The sequence below is a fragment of the Vanessa atalanta genome, chromosome 20 (assembly GCF_905147765.1).
Source record: "Vanessa atalanta chromosome 20, ilVanAtal1.2, whole genome shotgun sequence".
NCBI classification, from domain to species: domain Eukaryota; kingdom Metazoa; phylum Arthropoda; class Insecta; order Lepidoptera; family Nymphalidae; genus Vanessa; species Vanessa atalanta.
Window position 1 is genome coordinate 9,695,845 of NC_061890.1, and position 18,189 is coordinate 9,714,033.

The following is an 18,189-nucleotide window of genomic DNA, read 5'->3' on the forward strand; positions in this document are numbered from 1 at the left end:
TCCCTGATAGGAACATTAACGTACTGGCTATGGAAGCAAACCAAGCGATGTCGGGTGTCCATCATTTTCATGTATTTTGTGGATTTATAAATTATAAAAATATAATGGATGTGCTGAAATAAATCGCTGCGGAGCATGCTTTTCTAGCTTTGTTTTCTATAACATAATTATATCTGGTACGTATAATTACATCATTAACTTGTTCCTATCTCATTCATTTAGTTTGCGCAGTATGTAATCTGCATGAATGCCAAATCAATAGAGATTTGGCAAACTTTTTAAGACTGGCTGTCTACCTAAATATAATAAGAATTATCTTTATGGTTTCGAAAGTGGTGTAATAGGCTGCAAATCATCTTTTCATTAGAAGAGGCCTTAGATCAATGATAACATAACGGTGATCTATACAAAGTTGATTTTTATTTACATTTTAAATATTATGTATGGTAATTACCGGCTTGTTATCTTTAAGCAACTTACTAGCGTCTGTCTGATAGAGAATGTTGGGCGTCCTCTGATGAAATAAATTCCTAGTGATCTGAAGTTACGTCCACTTTAGATCACTAGAATATTATTTCATCAGATTTTTACTTTTAAGTACAAGTACTTAGTCAAATAACTCACACAAGTCAGATTACTGTAAGAATAAGTTTTTTTTTTTAAATAATAAATATGAGAAATTAAAAATAATTTATTATCCCGAAATTTATAGTATCAATGGTCACATTACTTATCTGGGTGCCAGGGGAGATGGCTGGTCTGTTTGCGCATGCGCTTTTGAGGGCGACAACCAGACGAATTGGGCAACAAGAATACATTAAAAATGAGAGTAACATGTTAGTCTCGACTCTTGAACATCTATCCAAAGACCGTCCAATTTTACTTCGAATAGGAACAAAGACTGTTTATTGTGTTTCCAAACATGATATGGAAAGGCAATGTCCAAACTATATGAATGGAAATTTGGAGATTTTTGCTTGGTAATGAAGAGGCGCGCTGAGAAATACATTTTTTTCGTTCACGGTTTTGCTCGCCCCGTCTTCGTCTTGTCTAATCGACCCGACCGAAACATTTTTATCAATCCAAGGAAAATATAAAAAAGTTGAGTTTGAGGGCTTAGACAAATATAACGCATTGAAAACGCACTATTTTTAATACTATTATAATTGTTATACATATATAAGCTATATTAATGTTGCGTTTAGTAATCAATATTATTTTGATATTAAACTTTTTATTGATTTTTGAGTCGTGTGATGTTAACGGTGGATGAATCTACAGGTTGACCGAAATCTCTCGTGATTTGTCACGTGGTATTGACGTCACATCTTTCACTGAAATTTAATGCTATGTTATCTTTTAAATAAGCATGTTTATTAGTTTAAATATAAATGATTATGTAGTAGGCATCGATTAATGTAATCTTATTATCTGATACAAGATAAGATATATCCGTATCTTATTTCTAAATGCCTTACAAATATTTATATTTAGATTAAATTTACGATAGAATGGATTATTGCTAACTAATTATTATCAGGCGTCATTTTAGTACTTGAGTTAAAATGAGTAATAAGTTGGTTTTAGATATAGTTCAGGAATGCAGTGTTCTGTATAAGAAATATACAAAGAGTGAAGATGCTCCTTGACATGCTATTTTTAAGACTGCCATTCTCGCCATAGGTTCAGCAAATGTGCAAAAAACATTATAGTGCACTGATGTTGGTGCGTGTTTTTTGCTATCTATATTACATGAGTTAATTCAAATAATGTTTCCATATACAATGTTTAAAATATATTTGCAGACTGCAATAGGACCACCTGATGGTAAGTGGTCACCACTTCCTTGAAAATATAAACCATCCCTTGTACGTTACACCGCCATGCTCTATCAACTTTAGCAATTAAATGTTAAGTTCCTTATGCCTGTTACATTATCTCTATAAAGCATTGTTGTTTAATGGTAGAATAGTTGATGAGTGGTACCTACTCATGCTCGCACATACCAATCTAATGACGTATGCTATACTTACTTCTGTCTCGCGTTACCTTATATTAGGTACACTGATTTTATATTTTGTTATCAGAGTTTGTTTAGTAACAATTTATCTATTTTAATATCTATAATTATTACAATTTATTATCGGCTCAAGATAATAATATTTGTTATAAACATTTTAGTATCGGCTTATATCTGTTTTAATGGAGATTATGATAAAAATATGATAAATTATTTATCATTTCTTGATATAGTGACAGCCGAGCCCGGTGAAAACATATGAATTTTAATCGAACATTGCAGGTTCAAACCTATGCAGGCACCACTGAGTTTACATGCCGTTCATTTCAATCGACTGGTTCGTTATATATTCTACTACCAAGCAGCAATACTTAGTATTTTTATGTTTCAGTTTGAAAGGTGAATGAGCCAGTGTATGCACAAGGAACATAACATCTGTGTCCAAGGTTTGCGGCGTATTGACGGTATAAGGTAGATATATATATCTATATATATCTACCTTATATCTATATATATCTACCTTATACCGTGACTCCGTGCCATTTGGGCCGTTATCCGTCCGTGTTTTTTATGCTCGCCCACAACAATGACCCAAAAAAATATATATTGAAAACCCATCTAAGCACCCGTTCTGTGCTAACGCAACCAATACAATTTGAGTAAATTTTTCATATGCTTATATAAAATAGTGACCCCCCAATGTTGGCCGAAATATTGCTAGAAAATGATACATAACATCAAAGAAGAAATAATAAGATACATTCTTTTCAATTCTAATTTGTATGATTTATATTAAATTTTAGTCTATATACAAAATCTTACAAAAGTCTGGGAGATAATCTGCTTGAAAGCTTATAGAATATGACTTTATAATGACATTTCTATGTAATTGTTTTCGTAATATGTAGAATTGATAAAATTTGGCTTAGCTTGTCAAGCCCTTATCAATATTACACATTAAAAAAAAAACACACTTTCCTTCTTTTTACACGGTCTCTTTTGTCCAAAGATTTCAGGTAGGATTTTCCGCCACGGTTCTCTTAATTATACAATAAAAAGGGATCTTGCCACCTTCGACGTTCCCGATATTATTGAGCCCCTATGGAATTAGTCGTGATAATGGTAAAAGACCTGTTGGACTTATGTTGGTGCCCTGGGAACAAGGAAAGGCCCTCGTGTGGGACGCTACATGCGTTGACATGCTGGCCAAATCTTATATCCGAGAAACAATGTTAAAAGCCGGTGCCGCTGCGAAAAAAATTGAAGCGAACAAACGATCCAAATATCCGTGTCTTATTCCAAATGATTTTTTTGTCCCATTTGCTATAGAAACACCTCACTTTATTGCCTCCGTTGGCGACAGGAGGGCTGGTTTGTTTTATGTCCAGAGGATCGGAATTGCGATTCAACGGGGAAATGCTGCTAACATTCCAAGTGGTAAAGATTTATACAGTAACTATTTTTAATTCACATTTGTATGTAAACACACACACAAGTAAATGTCAAAGTCAAAAATCTTTATTCAATGTAGAAGTGTTTACACTTGCTTATTAATAGTCAAAAATCTACCACCGGTTCGGAAATTAACACCTCGGACCTGAGAAGAACCGGCGAAAGAAACTCAGTGAGATAAATATATATTTTTTAATTTAATTTTCACAAATATAGTATAGTTCTTGTACAATAATAATAAACATTTTCGTTACTTGAAACAGCGTGGAGGCGATCATCTCATTCCCATGGTGTGTAATTAACTAAAAAGTCATTAGTGTTATAATATCCTTAAGACCTGTGTTGAAATTGGTACAATGAACGTAAACTACGAATGTTTTATTTAATTTAATATAAATTTTTTGAGAAACATATATACATTGACCATATGTACATTAATTTGCGCTCTCTGCGCTCCTTTAATATATCGCTGCGCTCCTCTAACTATGCCAATTCCCACACGTCTTTGTGTGCGTAATATATTTAAAATTGGGTTTCTCACACACACAGATTCTCTTCACCTGTACATACAGAGTTATATGTTAATATGATTATGACGACTGATTTGTAACAAGTAAAAAATAGAATATTATTTATCTAATTATCTATATAAAACATTTGAAATTGATGTCATTTGTTTTGATAACGCTAATAAATCAACATTTCGATAAGCGAACTGACGTTGCGAGATCTCCGAAGCTTTAGATCCGATTGACTTGAACTTTGGCACAGTTCCTCCCCTCTTGATATACTCACTAAGTTTTTTTGGGAATTTCAATTTTTTTTTATACGAATTTCAGATTTAATGTTTATTTAATGCCAAGCGAAGCAGGCTATTAACAGTCAGTTTTAAAGAAATACAAATAAGCTATTACACAATCACGTCACACGACAAAGATAAATTTTATAAAATGTGAACTCCACTGAGGACAATTATCGTGCGTACGTGTTGATACTACATATTCGAGATACGTACTAAAATATTTTCATTTCGTAGTGTAATTGACTGGCGCTTAAACGTTTAAAAATGTTTTGGATTTTATTACAAATCTTTGTTATTATAATCCTATATAAGCTATACACTTTATTATCGAAAAACAATGATTACTGGAAAAAGAAAAATGTTCCATATCTGAAGCCGAGCCTGCTTGTTGGTAACTTTAGAGATTATATATTTTTTAAAAAGAGTGCTCAATTAATTACAAGTGAAATATGTGAAAAGTTCCCAGACGAGCCGTACGTCGGCGTGTTTTATGGTACAAAACCAGCTCTCGTCATTAAGGATCCTAAAATCTTAAAACTAGTGTTCACACAGGACTTTTATTACTTCAATGGCAGAGAAAATACAGACTACGCTGACAGAGAAGCCATTACGACAAATTTATTTTTTAATGGAGGTGACCATTGGAAGGTATTACGACAGAATTTAACGCCACTTTTTACATCGGCAAAGTTAAAGAATATGTTCCTAATGATCAGTGAATGTGCCGAGGAATTGGACACCTTTCTTGAAGAAGAAATAAAAGTATCGGAGAATATTAACTTGAGGTCCTTGTTTGCTAGATACGCGATGGAGTGTATTATTAACTGTGTATTCGGTGTAAGAACAAATGCTATGAAGAGAGATAATGGTATGAATCCGTTTGTCATTGTAGGAGAACAAATATTCGACACATCAACCGTGATGGGCTTGAAAATAATTACGAGGAGTATGTGGCCCTATTTATTTTACGGTTTGGGCTTTAAACTATTCGATAAAAAAATTGAAAATTTTTTCAACGACTTGTATACCAAAGCTACCGAGAGACGCTCTAAGGATGAAATTACGAGAAATGATTTTGTCGACCTTATTTCGAGCTGGGAGAAAGAAAACTATATAACGGGAGACAAATTCAGTGATGAAAAAACTACTGGAAATTCTACAGAAAAAATCGAAGTAAACAAAGACCTACTTGTGGCGCAGTGTACATTATTCTTTTCAGCTGGTTACGAAACAACATCGACAACAACAAATTTCATTCTTTATGAACTGGCAAAAAATAAACAAGCGCAAGACAAGGTTATAGAAGAAGTAGACGCATACTTTAATAAGCATGGTGTTATTAAATACGAATGTGTAAACGAATTGCCATATGTTGAAGCATGTATTGAAGAAGCGCTTCGTCTTTATCCAGTGTTGGGAATCTTAACTAGGGAGGTGATGAATAACTACACGCTTCCAACAGGTGTTCAACTAAAGAAAGGTGATCGGGTCCACATACCGGTTAACTATATGCATCATCACCCGGACTACTTCCCGGATCCTACGTCGTATCGTCCTGAACGGTTCTTTGGAGATGAGAAAAAGAAAATCAAACAATATACCTTTTTTCCATTCGGTGAAGGTCCAAGAGTTTGTATTGGTAAATATTAATTATTGAACTATATTTTTATCAACATATTTACTGTTTTGCAACCGAGTGGGGGGAACCCACTTGTGTGAGTGTGATAGGAACAGGACAATACTTTAGTCTCCTGTAATTAGTCATATAATACCACGCGTGTCTTGATATCTTGCCGGTTAACTTAAAACATTTAACTTTCTCGATCCAGATCAATTTACTATAAAAAAATGCAATACACCATCACAGTGCGATATATAGAGTCGATTCCACGACATAAGCTCCCAAAGCGAATTGCGCTCATGGATTCATGTGAATGACCTTCAGTAGCCAAAACAATTTTTAGGATTGTCTTACATACCGGATACTCGCTTATCTCTAACTGCGTGGCTCGACCAATATCTAATGTTCGAGTATTTTGTTCTCTAGTAGCTCGACTCGACCGTTCGACTGAAGCTGTTATTATAACAATAGCAAGAATAAAACCGTCTCGTTCTCCTGGGGCCTGGTCTTTTGATAAAAAACAAACAATACATTTGTATTTGACCATGACAAATATTATTTGGCCAAATTATCATATATTTATCATGTACCATCTATGCAAACTACTGCTACTACAAATAAAATGAATACAGTTGTAAATTCAACTTTTATACGACGTTTTGACTGCAGAATAATTTATAAGTAAATACTATTTATCGTCGCAACGCTTTTTACATGCATATAGCAGAATTTGAAAATCTTCTATTATATTATATTTTGTTGTATTCGATTTAGAAATTTGTCTTAAAACTCAATCAGGCAATATAAAATAATGAATTATAGTAGCCGAGTACAGCTACAGCTTCAATTTATAACTTTAATTTTAGTGAAACAATACCCTTCCAGGTAACATCTTTTTAGAATGAAGACAGGAAAACTAATATTATAATTTTTTTAACAGGGATATGATATATGTTTTTTAATTTTTCATAATTACACAAAGATTTGTTGAATGTATTTATTTATAATTAATAACCGAGACGATGATATTTTATATGTCGAATTTTGTATCGCGATTAGTCTTCGTATTTTGTATTAAGCTGAAATTAATTATGTATTTGTTGAGGTTCAACTTAGTATGTATAGATACTAACATTAGCACAAAAATAAAATCAAGCAATAAGAAAACACACTAATATCCAATATTATTTGTTCAGGTATTCGTTTTGCAAGAATGGTAATGTATGCAGGCATTCTGACGATCTTCAGAAAATATAGGATCGAGATGGCGGAGAACATGCCGCTAACTTTGAACTTGAAGCCGGTTTCCCTAGCAACTCAAGCCTCAATAAATATTTATCTTAAATTCATACCTCGCGAGAATTGATAAATTAAAAATCCAGATTTTTTTGTATTTTATAACAAGCAAAATTTTTATTATAAGATGTACTTTTTATTATATTATGATATCATTTATGATTTTTGTTTCGTTAAAATTTAAATTAATTTACGCTGAGCTAAACTGTTATTGTAACATACATTATTTTCAAAACAATTTGCCTTTCTATTCTCCATCGATCTTCCTTAAATAAAGCGTAAAATTAAGAAGTAAATTAAAAATTACACATACATTATATCTATACTAGGGTAGAGTAAGGAATGAGTACATAAGAGGAAGTTTGAAAGTGGCACCGGTAACCGAGAAGCTATCTGGAAACCGGCTGCCTTGGTATGTGCATGTTATGCGGAGGAATGAGGACCATGTTGTGAGTAAAGTTTTGAGAATGGATGTGGATGGATATAAGTTAGGGGACGACCAAAAAAACGATGGATGGATTGTGTGAAAGACGATATGGTTAGATAGAATGTTACTTGTGAGATGACGTCCGACAGAGAAGTATGGAAGAAGAAGACATGCTGCGCCGACCCCAAGTAAAATTGGGATAAGGGCAGGAGGATGATGATGATGACATTATATCTATACTTATAAAATAACATGTCCTGACTGACTGATTCATCATCGCTGAGCGCAAACTGTTAGAGCCATGAAATTTGGTGAGTAGGATCGTTTCATTGAGTAGTAGAAAGGGATTTTGGAAAATCTACTTTATTGTGAAATAGCGCTTGAAAGTTTGTATGGAAGTCCGTTATTTTTTAAGTTAGAGACATGAAACAATTTTTGGACTACTGATTTGAGTAGATACATATTTAAGCATTTCTGGATATTCTACCCTAACGGGTGAAATGGTACCAATGTGTTATACAAAGAGGTCTTAAGTTAACGTAATATTTTAAGTTAATCTGTAAATATATTCAACTTCCACGCAAGCAAAGCCGCGGGCAACTGATACCATTGTATAAACTACTATGTTAAGTATATGTTATGTTTAGCGATAAAAGTTAAGTCTGTTATAAATACTTGAGAATATAAGCAAATGATTTGTATATACCCGAATCAGGATCGAAAACGGGACATTTGGAGTAGGCCACACAACCGAGACAGTTATATAAATAAATACATGTACAATAAATACTATATATAATTGTAAACTGCTTCTGTTTGTGTTTCTGTGATAATATTCGGAGATTTACGATAACTGTACGTCTTGATCAATAGTAAACAATAAATATGACGACCTCCGTGGTCGAGTAGTGTGTACACCGGTTTTCATGGGTACGCCACTCTGAGGTCCCGGGTTCGATTCCCGGCCGAGTCGATGTAGAAAAAGTTCATTAGTTTTCTATGTTGTCTTGGATCTGGGTGTTTGTGGTACCGTCGTTACTTCTGATTTCTATAACACAAATGCTTTAGCTACTTACATTGGGATCAGAGTAATGTATGTGATGTTGTCCAATATTTATTTATATTTATTTAAATATATGTGTATAGGTACGATTGTTAATAACAGTATTTAAGTTGACCTTTGTGATAAAAATGGTGTTAGATACGGGAGCTGTGTTTGTAATACACACTCTATATATATAATTTACTAGCAGTTAAAAAATTTAAATAAATAATATGAGAAATGAGCTAAAGAACAAAATATTAAGTTGATATATTAGTTTATGATTAGCTATAAAGGTAAATGATAAATACGAATAAAATAAAAATCAGATTATATCGAAATTTGTCCACGGCTCATATATTCAAATCTGATTCATTCTAACTCAGCTCAGAGTTAATTCTGACAGCCAGTTTGTCGGGCCGTTTCGCAATGAACGATTTTCGTTGCACTTTATTTGGACACGCTGATATTATCTAAGGTATTCATTCGAATTGCAATTTCTGAAGTATTGCTATCAATAAAAAAAGATTCGTTTCATTTCGGCAACTATTTACTTTTGTCGGTTCCAGAATCAAGATAGTTTGAGCGCTGATGCCTTCTCCCTGGTCTTCTTCGTCGGAGCGAATCTGCGGAGACACCTCACGCGCCCGCTCCGCAGCAGCTTTTTCTGCGACATTACACTTTCGCAGAAAGAGACCATCTCGTTCCAGCAACTCTCACTGCCTGGCATGGCGGTTATCACGTTCGACAACGAGAGATCACCACCGTCTATCGCCACAAGGGAATGCCTCTGGGGTCCCCAAGCGGCACACTCCATCAGGGTGTGACGCGCCATGTCCATAGGAAGAATATGTAAATTATAAATTATTTGAATTTATGAATCAGCAAAGTTCAAAATATCTGACAAATTTAAATACAATAATACCTTGCCGCAAGAAAGATTTATATACTTTGCGGAGTCGGAAACTTGGCGTTATAAACTTATCCTTACGTCTCGTGTTTACACAGTAATTTTATCACTGATTCTATCTAATTTAAGTGAACAATGTTACTGTGAATATACATAACATTTTTGTATATATATATAAAAGATACCAGTCACTGATTATTCACGAAATCACAAAAACTATAACATCTACCAACCTGAAATTTGACAGGTGGGTTTCTTATAGGTGGTAAACATCTGCTAAGAACGGATTGTACGAAACTTCAATCCTTAGGGAGTAAAAGGGGGTAAAACCGCAGATTCAGCTAGTAAAAATATAAAGATGTAATATATATGGGTATGTTTGTAGAATAATATATTGCTTATATAAGCAATACCCTTATATACATGTATATATAAATAATGATGTAATATGATATTAATTATTTAAACGTACATACAATTATAACAAAAACTAAGCTTAGTGTAATTGCAAAAAAAAAATGACTTTGACTTGTCTTTTGACTTTTTAAAATTTATTATTAATACAATACTGTATATATAACATTACAGGACATGATTGTCCTAATTCGATATTACAGCACGTTTATTAACAATATTAAAAATAAGTCTCTATGTTGTATATGATATAGTTCAAGTGTCTATAGTTGTGAGTTCACTCAACAACAAAATAAATTCACCCTGTCGGCTATGACATTGAGGATACGTATGGTACTCTATCTAAGATGGTATCTCTTATGCCTTATGTCATACCGGCTCACCCATCCTTAAAATCGGATTTTTTTTCATTAAGTAATGCTGTTTGGCGGTATATCTGATGAGTTGTTGGCTTGCACAAAGTGTTAGCATAAAACAGGATAATTCTGTAACAATAAAATTACAAAATTTATTTTAATTATAATACATTTAATTTGTGTTCTATAGTCATTATTTTTTATTATTTAATTTTTTAATCACTGTTATTAATTGGATTTTGATATTGTATTTAATTATTTAAAGTCTTATTTTAACTACTCTTGTCTTCCTTATTACTTCCCGCTTCCTACTTGTATGAGATATTGGTTCAAACTCGATGTGTTATGTGTTATTTTATTGTTCTTTAATATTATCGTTTCGTTGTAGTGTTCGTTTCTCGAGAGTCAAAGTCAAAAATCTTTATTCAATATAGAAGTGTTTACACTTGCTTATTGATTGTCAAAAATTTACCACCGGTTCGGAATTTAGCACCTCGGACCTGAGAAGAACCGGCGAAAGAAACTATGCGGTATATATATATATTTTTTTTTAACCATTTTCCATGTACAATTTTAGTTATTTGAAACAGCCTGGAGGCGATCATTTCATTCCCAAGGTATGCAGTCAACTAAAAAGTCATTAGTGTTGTAATACCCTGTAGCACACAAACGCTCTTTAAGGACTCTTTTGAATTTTATAATTGAATAATTTTGAACGTTTTTCTGGGATCCTGTTGTAAAAACGTATACATTGCCCCAAAAAAGAGTTACTAACCCTGTGTAATCGGGTTCTATTTTTTTTTATCGCATAGGCTGCAGAGCTGAGTTTATTCGCCAATTTATTTATATGGGGGCCCCATTGGAGCTTAGATTCTATTGTCATACCAAGGAACTCTGTTGATTCTAAATTAGCGAATTAAATAAATAAAATATCCTGGACGGAAAATTCTGTCAAGCTATTCTCGACTTATTTAAATTTGATACGCATAATGCATTAAACAGACGGGCGAAGGTCGCTTCCTAATTCGCAAAAACTGGTTCTTATTTCTGTACCGTATATAGTTATATTTTAAACTAATAGTAATTCAAACTTAATTAAATTTACAACATTTAAAAATTAACAAATTGTTTATTTTATTAAGGATGTAATATTTGTGACATCAAAATTAACTTGTTATACGTGTCATTTCCCCTTTTTTAAGAATAATTTGTTACTATGATTTCTCTATAAAAGACTAGCTTCGCACTTCGCAGATTATTAATAAATACAATGATATGATATAAATTATAATGTACGTTCCCCGGCTTAGCACGGTTGCAATGCTGATATTAAATATACTACAAAATGTAGTACGTACGTTCACAGTTTTTCAGTCGTTAGACATTACAAACCGCTATGTCCCTGCATTTTAAATCTGTAATATCTTCGAAAATACTCATTTAAATTACATGCTGGAAAGTGATATGGCCCTTTCCATGATCTATATTAAATGCACAATGTATTCAAGTTACTTAATTGGATAAGGATTAATGCTGTACTGCTTAAAATCGCTTCTAAAATAAGCCATTGTTTCTCGGAAAAAGTAAAGGATAAGGTTATCCCTACGAAGGTGTTTATAATAATTCCCTACATACAAACAATCAAGTTATACCTTGTTATAATATTAGTGTAATCTATAATATTCAGCAACAACATATATCTAAATATTGTTGTGGACTATTCTGTAAGCGTTTGGAGTACTTATAAATCTTTCAAAGATTTATTTGCCATTATTAAGTAAAATATTTGCAAACATCATGTTTTATCAATTGCTATTTTACTTCAACTCCAACGAGCATTTACATTCTCAATATTTCGGTTTCAATAAGGGTCAATCTACTTCTGATGCGGGTGTATCATTTATTGAGCGAGAACACAAAATACTATTGGAGTTTTATGAGACTTATCAAAAGCTATTAATAGCTTTAGGCATGATATATACTAGAAAAACTTAAATACTATGGAATCAAAAGGACCTGCATTAAAATTCATTTCAGGTAATGTACGATACCTTAACATAAAAGTTTTGAAGGGTTATATTAACGGTGCAAATCAAATGACGCTCTGGCAAAAATACAAAGGTGTACTACAGGGTTCAATTTGAGGACCTCTACTGTTTTTAATATATGTAAATGATTCACCTTTTTTTTAATAAGACTTCCGACATTGTACTGTTTGCAGATGATAGATCCCTTATTTTTAAACTTGACAGAAAGATAAACAACTATGACGTTTTAAGCAGTGTGTGTGTGGTTCTTGGTTGGTTTTTACATAATCAGTCTAGTCTAGGCAAGATATATTAAATGTTTTTCATTTTTCCTGCCAAATGTCAAGTTAACTTTTCGCACTTAATTTGAATAATGAAAAAATTATGTTTCGTGAGTCGACGGTCTTTGTAGGGACTCCAAACTCAGTGGAGCATCCATTTGTATGCCCTAGTAGGGAAACTAAGTAGTGTCACTTATATAATTAATACAATTCGGAAACTTACAGACTAATAAGTATTAAGTAGGTACTGCTAAGCTTGTTTATTTTAGTAATTTTCACAGTCTTATGTCATATTGAATGTTGTTAAGGGGTAATGCCGCAGATATTGAAATTGTATTTATTTTGCACATCATTACGCAAATGTTTGAAGTAATAGGTGCATTAACAATAGGCTGCTTCACAATACATTTATGATATAATGTTTATACGGAAGATTATTACAAAATACTCCAAAGCTGATGTACATTCTATTAATATAAAAAATAAAAATACCCTTGAACCCCTGCTTTCCGCCTGTATAACGTTTCCGCTTGTGTAACGCAAAACGGTACAGAGAACGTTTTTGGGCAATGATATACACATATACAGACTAAGATACTGGTAAATATGATCAATTTACCACTTAACAAATTTAAAAAGTTCATTAAGACTAAATTAACCAATAAATTTTATTATTTATTAGAATAATACATTTTAGAAAAATCGTATGGATTTAGGCTCGGGTTCCGTCATAGGAATGATTGAACAATAATTGTGATACATTGTAAATCTGTTTATTTGAAAAGCAACTATGCAAATTTCTTGTGATTTTTTCACGATAGAGTCTTCTTTCTAAGAGGTGGTATTTATTATTACCTAATTTTTGTTTTTAAGGCAGTTACTATTTGTGCCTAGAGGGCAAAGATTATTTCGTCAATGACACGTGCGATGAAGATTGGGCGGTACCGTCGACGTTAAAGGCTCAATTTAATTTTAAAGGCATAATAGTAGTAGACTCTTTGTAAACCCATAACCTAAAACAACACAATCATAAATAAATTTATACTCTTTACAACTTAATTTTATTACACTCATGCATATAAATTTACAAATTGGACTAAACACAAATATGAACAAACATTTAACATGAATAGGCGAAGAACTTTAGGAGAACGTCGTCGAACAAGGGATGGAGGAGTTCTGGGGCAAGAAAATAATTTATGGGATAAAGACCTATGACCCAAAATATGACCTTCATCTACTCCACATTTACACAAAGAGTTATCTCTAACACGTAACATTTAAAATCAGACATTAGACGTGTAAGTTCAGCTGCTTATTTTAATTGGACGGCATTTAATCTTTTCGGCTCGTAATAATTTTATCCTATTATTATCTATGCGAAATATTGCCAAGGTAGATACATCTGTTTTACGCCAAAAGCGATTTTGATGAATTGAAAATTGAAATAAGTAATCTAATCTAAACGTGTATCATTCATCGAGGTACAAGTTTACCTGCGCAAAAAACGACCCACCTCATACTCACATTAGGTGATGCTCTAATCGTATCGGATATTTGGGAAGGTCAGATTGAGGTTAAGATTGTGATGCGGACGGTTAATAAAAAATGCAGGCATAGTAACGATATATCAAATGCACGTAAAAAACGTCTGTGGAGATATAATTATCTATAGAAAAAAAAATGTATAAACAAAAAACCTAGCTATACTCTATTCCAACCATAACAGGAAGCCAAATAAACAACATTTGACAGATTTATGATATTCACAATGGATTTGCGTAAAAATGGCGTTTTGGACGTCGACGAAACTGTCATCAGAATTATGGGAGTAAAATTAAAGTGGAAATAAGTAGTTAAGTGCCTATTGCACTTAACTACTTATTTCCACTTTAATTTTATGTTGTATTATAAATAAATATATATTAATCATTAACTAAATCAAAAATGAAATACGTGAATTTAAGGTTTGTTTACCTTTTTTTCTACTTTCAGTGGAATATACGTGATTTAGGCACCTTGTCTATATCAACCGGCACTCCTTTGAGGCCAAAGAGGGATATCCTTAGTTACAGACTTTTTGGATTAATTTCTCATACATTAACACATTTACGTATAACATTTATTTACCACTCAACGAGTTTATTTATATATTATATATAAAGTGCTCGTAATTCACTCTTGACACATCAATAGTAAAAATTCAAAGTTTTTTTTTATGTATTTGTTTAAGAATCATCTTATTATTTTATTAATAAAGATCATCTTGTATTGTTTGATACGGATATAACAAAATAAAACATTGTATAATTATTCATGTATATGGTGATTTACTTAAAGATCACGAGGAATAAATTTAACTTGTAAATTTGTTGAAATCTGCGTAACGATTGATACCGGCCTTAGTTTCAAACTAAGGGGCATGTTCTCTCCCAGCTCGATCCTATATTTTCTGAATATGGTCAGTAGTCCTGCATACATCACCATTTTTGAAAAGCGAGCACCTGAAACAATTGTAGAAAATATTCGGTTTATAATCGTCGACATTATAATATTTATGACAAGAACTTCAAAATTAATATGATACTAAAATACGTTATGAACAAATAAGAATATATAGTTGGACTGATGTATAAAACTTGTAAATGTCGCAAAATGTTAATGCTACTTCACTGTCTCGTAGGTTTTGCGGCTAATTTAGATGACAACGGAGGTCAGTCCAAACAAATTATGTCAGGTTTTCTGTCTAAAAATTTCCAGTAGTAATTTTAAGCTTGGACGTTGACAATATTAACGCTCCCGTGCTTCGAAAAGACTTAAAGACGTTGGATTTTGAGAGTAATGGAATAAATAGTACACGTGTTTTTGCGTACACACTTATAAACTACAATATGACAATTCGGCAGTCCGTTTTGTTTAATTAATTACAATTTAAATCATATTTAATTTAATGTAAAACTAATCAAAACGAAATTATATGAATTCATATAAATATTACAAGTGTACTTGGTAGGGCTTTGTGTAAGCCCATGTGGGTAGGTACCACCTACTGATCAGATATTATACCGCCAAACAGCAGTACTCTGTGTATTGTTGTGTTCCACTTTGAAGGGTGTGTGAGCCAGTGTAACTCCAGGCACAAGGGACATAACATCTTAGTTCCAAAGGTTGGTGGCGCATTGGTAAAGTAAGGAATGATTAATATTTCTTGCAGCACCATTGGACGGTGGTGACCATTTACTATCAGGTGACACATTTGCACGTCCGACTACGTATATCATAAAATAAAAATAATAATACAAGTAATGTTCAATATTCACCAATACAAACTCTTGGGCCATCACCGAATGGCATAAACGTGAATTGCTTAATTTTCTTCTTCTCGTCACCAAAGAATCGTTCGGGACGATACGATATCGGATCCGGGAAGTAATCCGGGTGTCGGTGGATATAATGTACAGGTATGTGAACGCGATCTCCTTTCTGTAGTCGAAGACCTGTTGGCAATGTGTAGCACTTCATGACTTCCCTGGTTACGCTCCCTAACGTGGGATAGAGGCGAAGTGTTTCATCAATACACGCTTCAAGGTAAGGCATTTCGATTAAACATTCATATTTAATATGTCCATGTTTTTTGAAGTACGCATCTACTTCTTCTATAACTATGTCTTGAGCTCGTTTACTTTTTGACAGTTCATAAAGAAGAAAATTAATTGTAGATGATGTTGTTTCAAAACCGGCTCCAAAGAAACTCGTGCATTGTGCTACCAGTAGATCTTCATTTACTTCTAGTCTTTCTATATTCTTTTCACTACTGTCGCTATTGTTGAAACTATCACCAGTTATGTATGATTCTTCTTCCCAGCTTAAAATAAGATCAACAAAGTTTTTCATCGAACTTTTCTCTTTAAGACGATTTTGGCGAGCTCCAGTAAATAAGCTTTTGAAAAACACTTCAATTTTCTCATCGAACAACTGAAAACCTAATGTGTAAAATAAAGAAGGCCACATAGCACGAGTAATTATTTTCAAGCCTCTCATGGTTGATGTATCAAATATTTTTTCACCAACGATTACAAATGGATTGACCCCGTTATCTCTTTTCAAAGTGTTCGCTTTTAGACCGAAGACACAATTAATGATGCAATCCATCGAATATCTCGCCAACAAAGACTTTAAGTTAATATTTTCTGATATTTTTTTTTCTTCTTCAAGAAACGTTGTCATTTCCTCAGCACATTCAGCGATAGTTGGAAACATATTCTTTAACTTTGCAGATGTGAAAAGTGGAGTTAAATTCTGTCGTAGTACTTTCCATTGATCACCTCCGGCAAAAAAGATACTTGTCGTTACGGCTTCTCTGTCAGAGTAGTCTGTATTTTCTCTGCCATTGAAGTAACTGAAGTCCTGTGTCAACACCAGTTTTAATAGTTTAGGATCTTTGATGACGAGCGCTGGTGCTGTCCCATAAAATACGCCGACGTACGGTTCGTCAGGGAACTGTTCACAAATTTCACTCGTTACTGTCGGAGCACTTTTTTTAAATAAAATATAATCACTAAAGTTACCGAACAGCAGTCTCGGTTTTAGATATGGAACATTTTTCTTTTTCCAATAATCATTATTTTTTGTTAATGATATATAAAGTCTATAAAAAAATATAATAACGATAAATAGAACTAAATAAAATATCAAAATCATTTTCCACGTTAAGCACAAATGAAATACGATCACGAATGGTAAGACTCGACTTGATATCAAATAATATATATTGTTGTGTGTTGTATAATTTGTACCGCTGTCGGTCAAGTTCAATGTTCGTATATTATATAATATGAGATAATTTAATCGTTTGGCAGTTTAAATTGGTATATAAATCAATTGTTATTGTATTTTTATTTTCGTAAAATCTGTTTCAATTACATTACAAAAGATTTTTAAGCCTTTTCTTATATTTAAGCCGGCTAATATTCAATATATAAAACAAACTGCTTATGTATTTAACAATACTTATATTGTGAACAAAAAAATATCATAAGCGTAGAATTTGAACATACTATAATAACCGTTTTTCATGTCTTGGTACACTATAAAGAACTTGGACATGTATTTACGTTGGAAATTCAAGATCACTCAACATATGAAATGTAACGTCATAGATATTTATATGATAGACTTTTTTTAATGCCTAACTACTGAATCAATATACACCGACGGTTTCATAAGCTGCATCAATGTTCAAGACGTCTTTGAAATAAAGATTTTAATTAAGTATTCAAACTTTTTATATGAATTGAAATTAAAATCTATAGTTCGTACTTCGTGCTGTCACTGTTGTATAGGATTTCTCCCATATTTTTTTCTCGGTTTTTTGAAACTGCCCCAAACATGCTCAATGGTATAATGATCCGGGTTGTGTGTTGGCCAATTCCTAGTACGTATCCCTATATAACTCTTCGTAATCTTGTCAAACTTGTGCAGTGGCGTAGGATCGGACATTATGCAAGTATTAGAGTAAAACTACTAATAATCCCATGTAAG

The 18,189-nt window shown here is 32.8% G+C and overlaps 2 protein-coding genes across 2 annotated transcripts; one reads left to right on the forward strand and one right to left on the reverse strand.

The window, feature by feature from the left end:
• Positions 1 to 4,534: 4,534 nt before the first annotated feature.
• On the forward strand, positions 4,535 to 7,320 carry LOC125071962 (cytochrome P450 6B2-like). Its single transcript, XM_047682412.1, has 2 exons — positions 4,535 to 5,913; positions 7,092 to 7,320. The coding sequence occupies exons 1-2, from the start codon at positions 4,539 to 4,541 to the stop codon at positions 7,259 to 7,261; spliced, it is 1,545 nt and encodes a 514-aa protein (XP_047538368.1). The 5' UTR covers positions 4,535 to 4,538; the 3' UTR covers positions 7,262 to 7,320.
• A 7,658-nt stretch (positions 7,321 to 14,978) lies between these two features.
• Positions 14,979 to 17,366, reverse strand: LOC125071961 (cytochrome P450 6B2-like). Its single transcript, XM_047682411.1, has 2 exons — positions 15,969 to 17,366; positions 14,979 to 15,152 (listed from the first exon to the last, which is right to left on the reverse strand). The coding sequence occupies exons 1-2, from the start codon at positions 17,347 to 17,349 to the stop codon at positions 14,983 to 14,985; spliced, it is 1,551 nt and encodes a 516-aa protein (XP_047538367.1). The 5' UTR covers positions 17,350 to 17,366; the 3' UTR covers positions 14,979 to 14,982.
• Between the last annotated feature and the right edge of the window lie 823 nt (positions 17,367 to 18,189).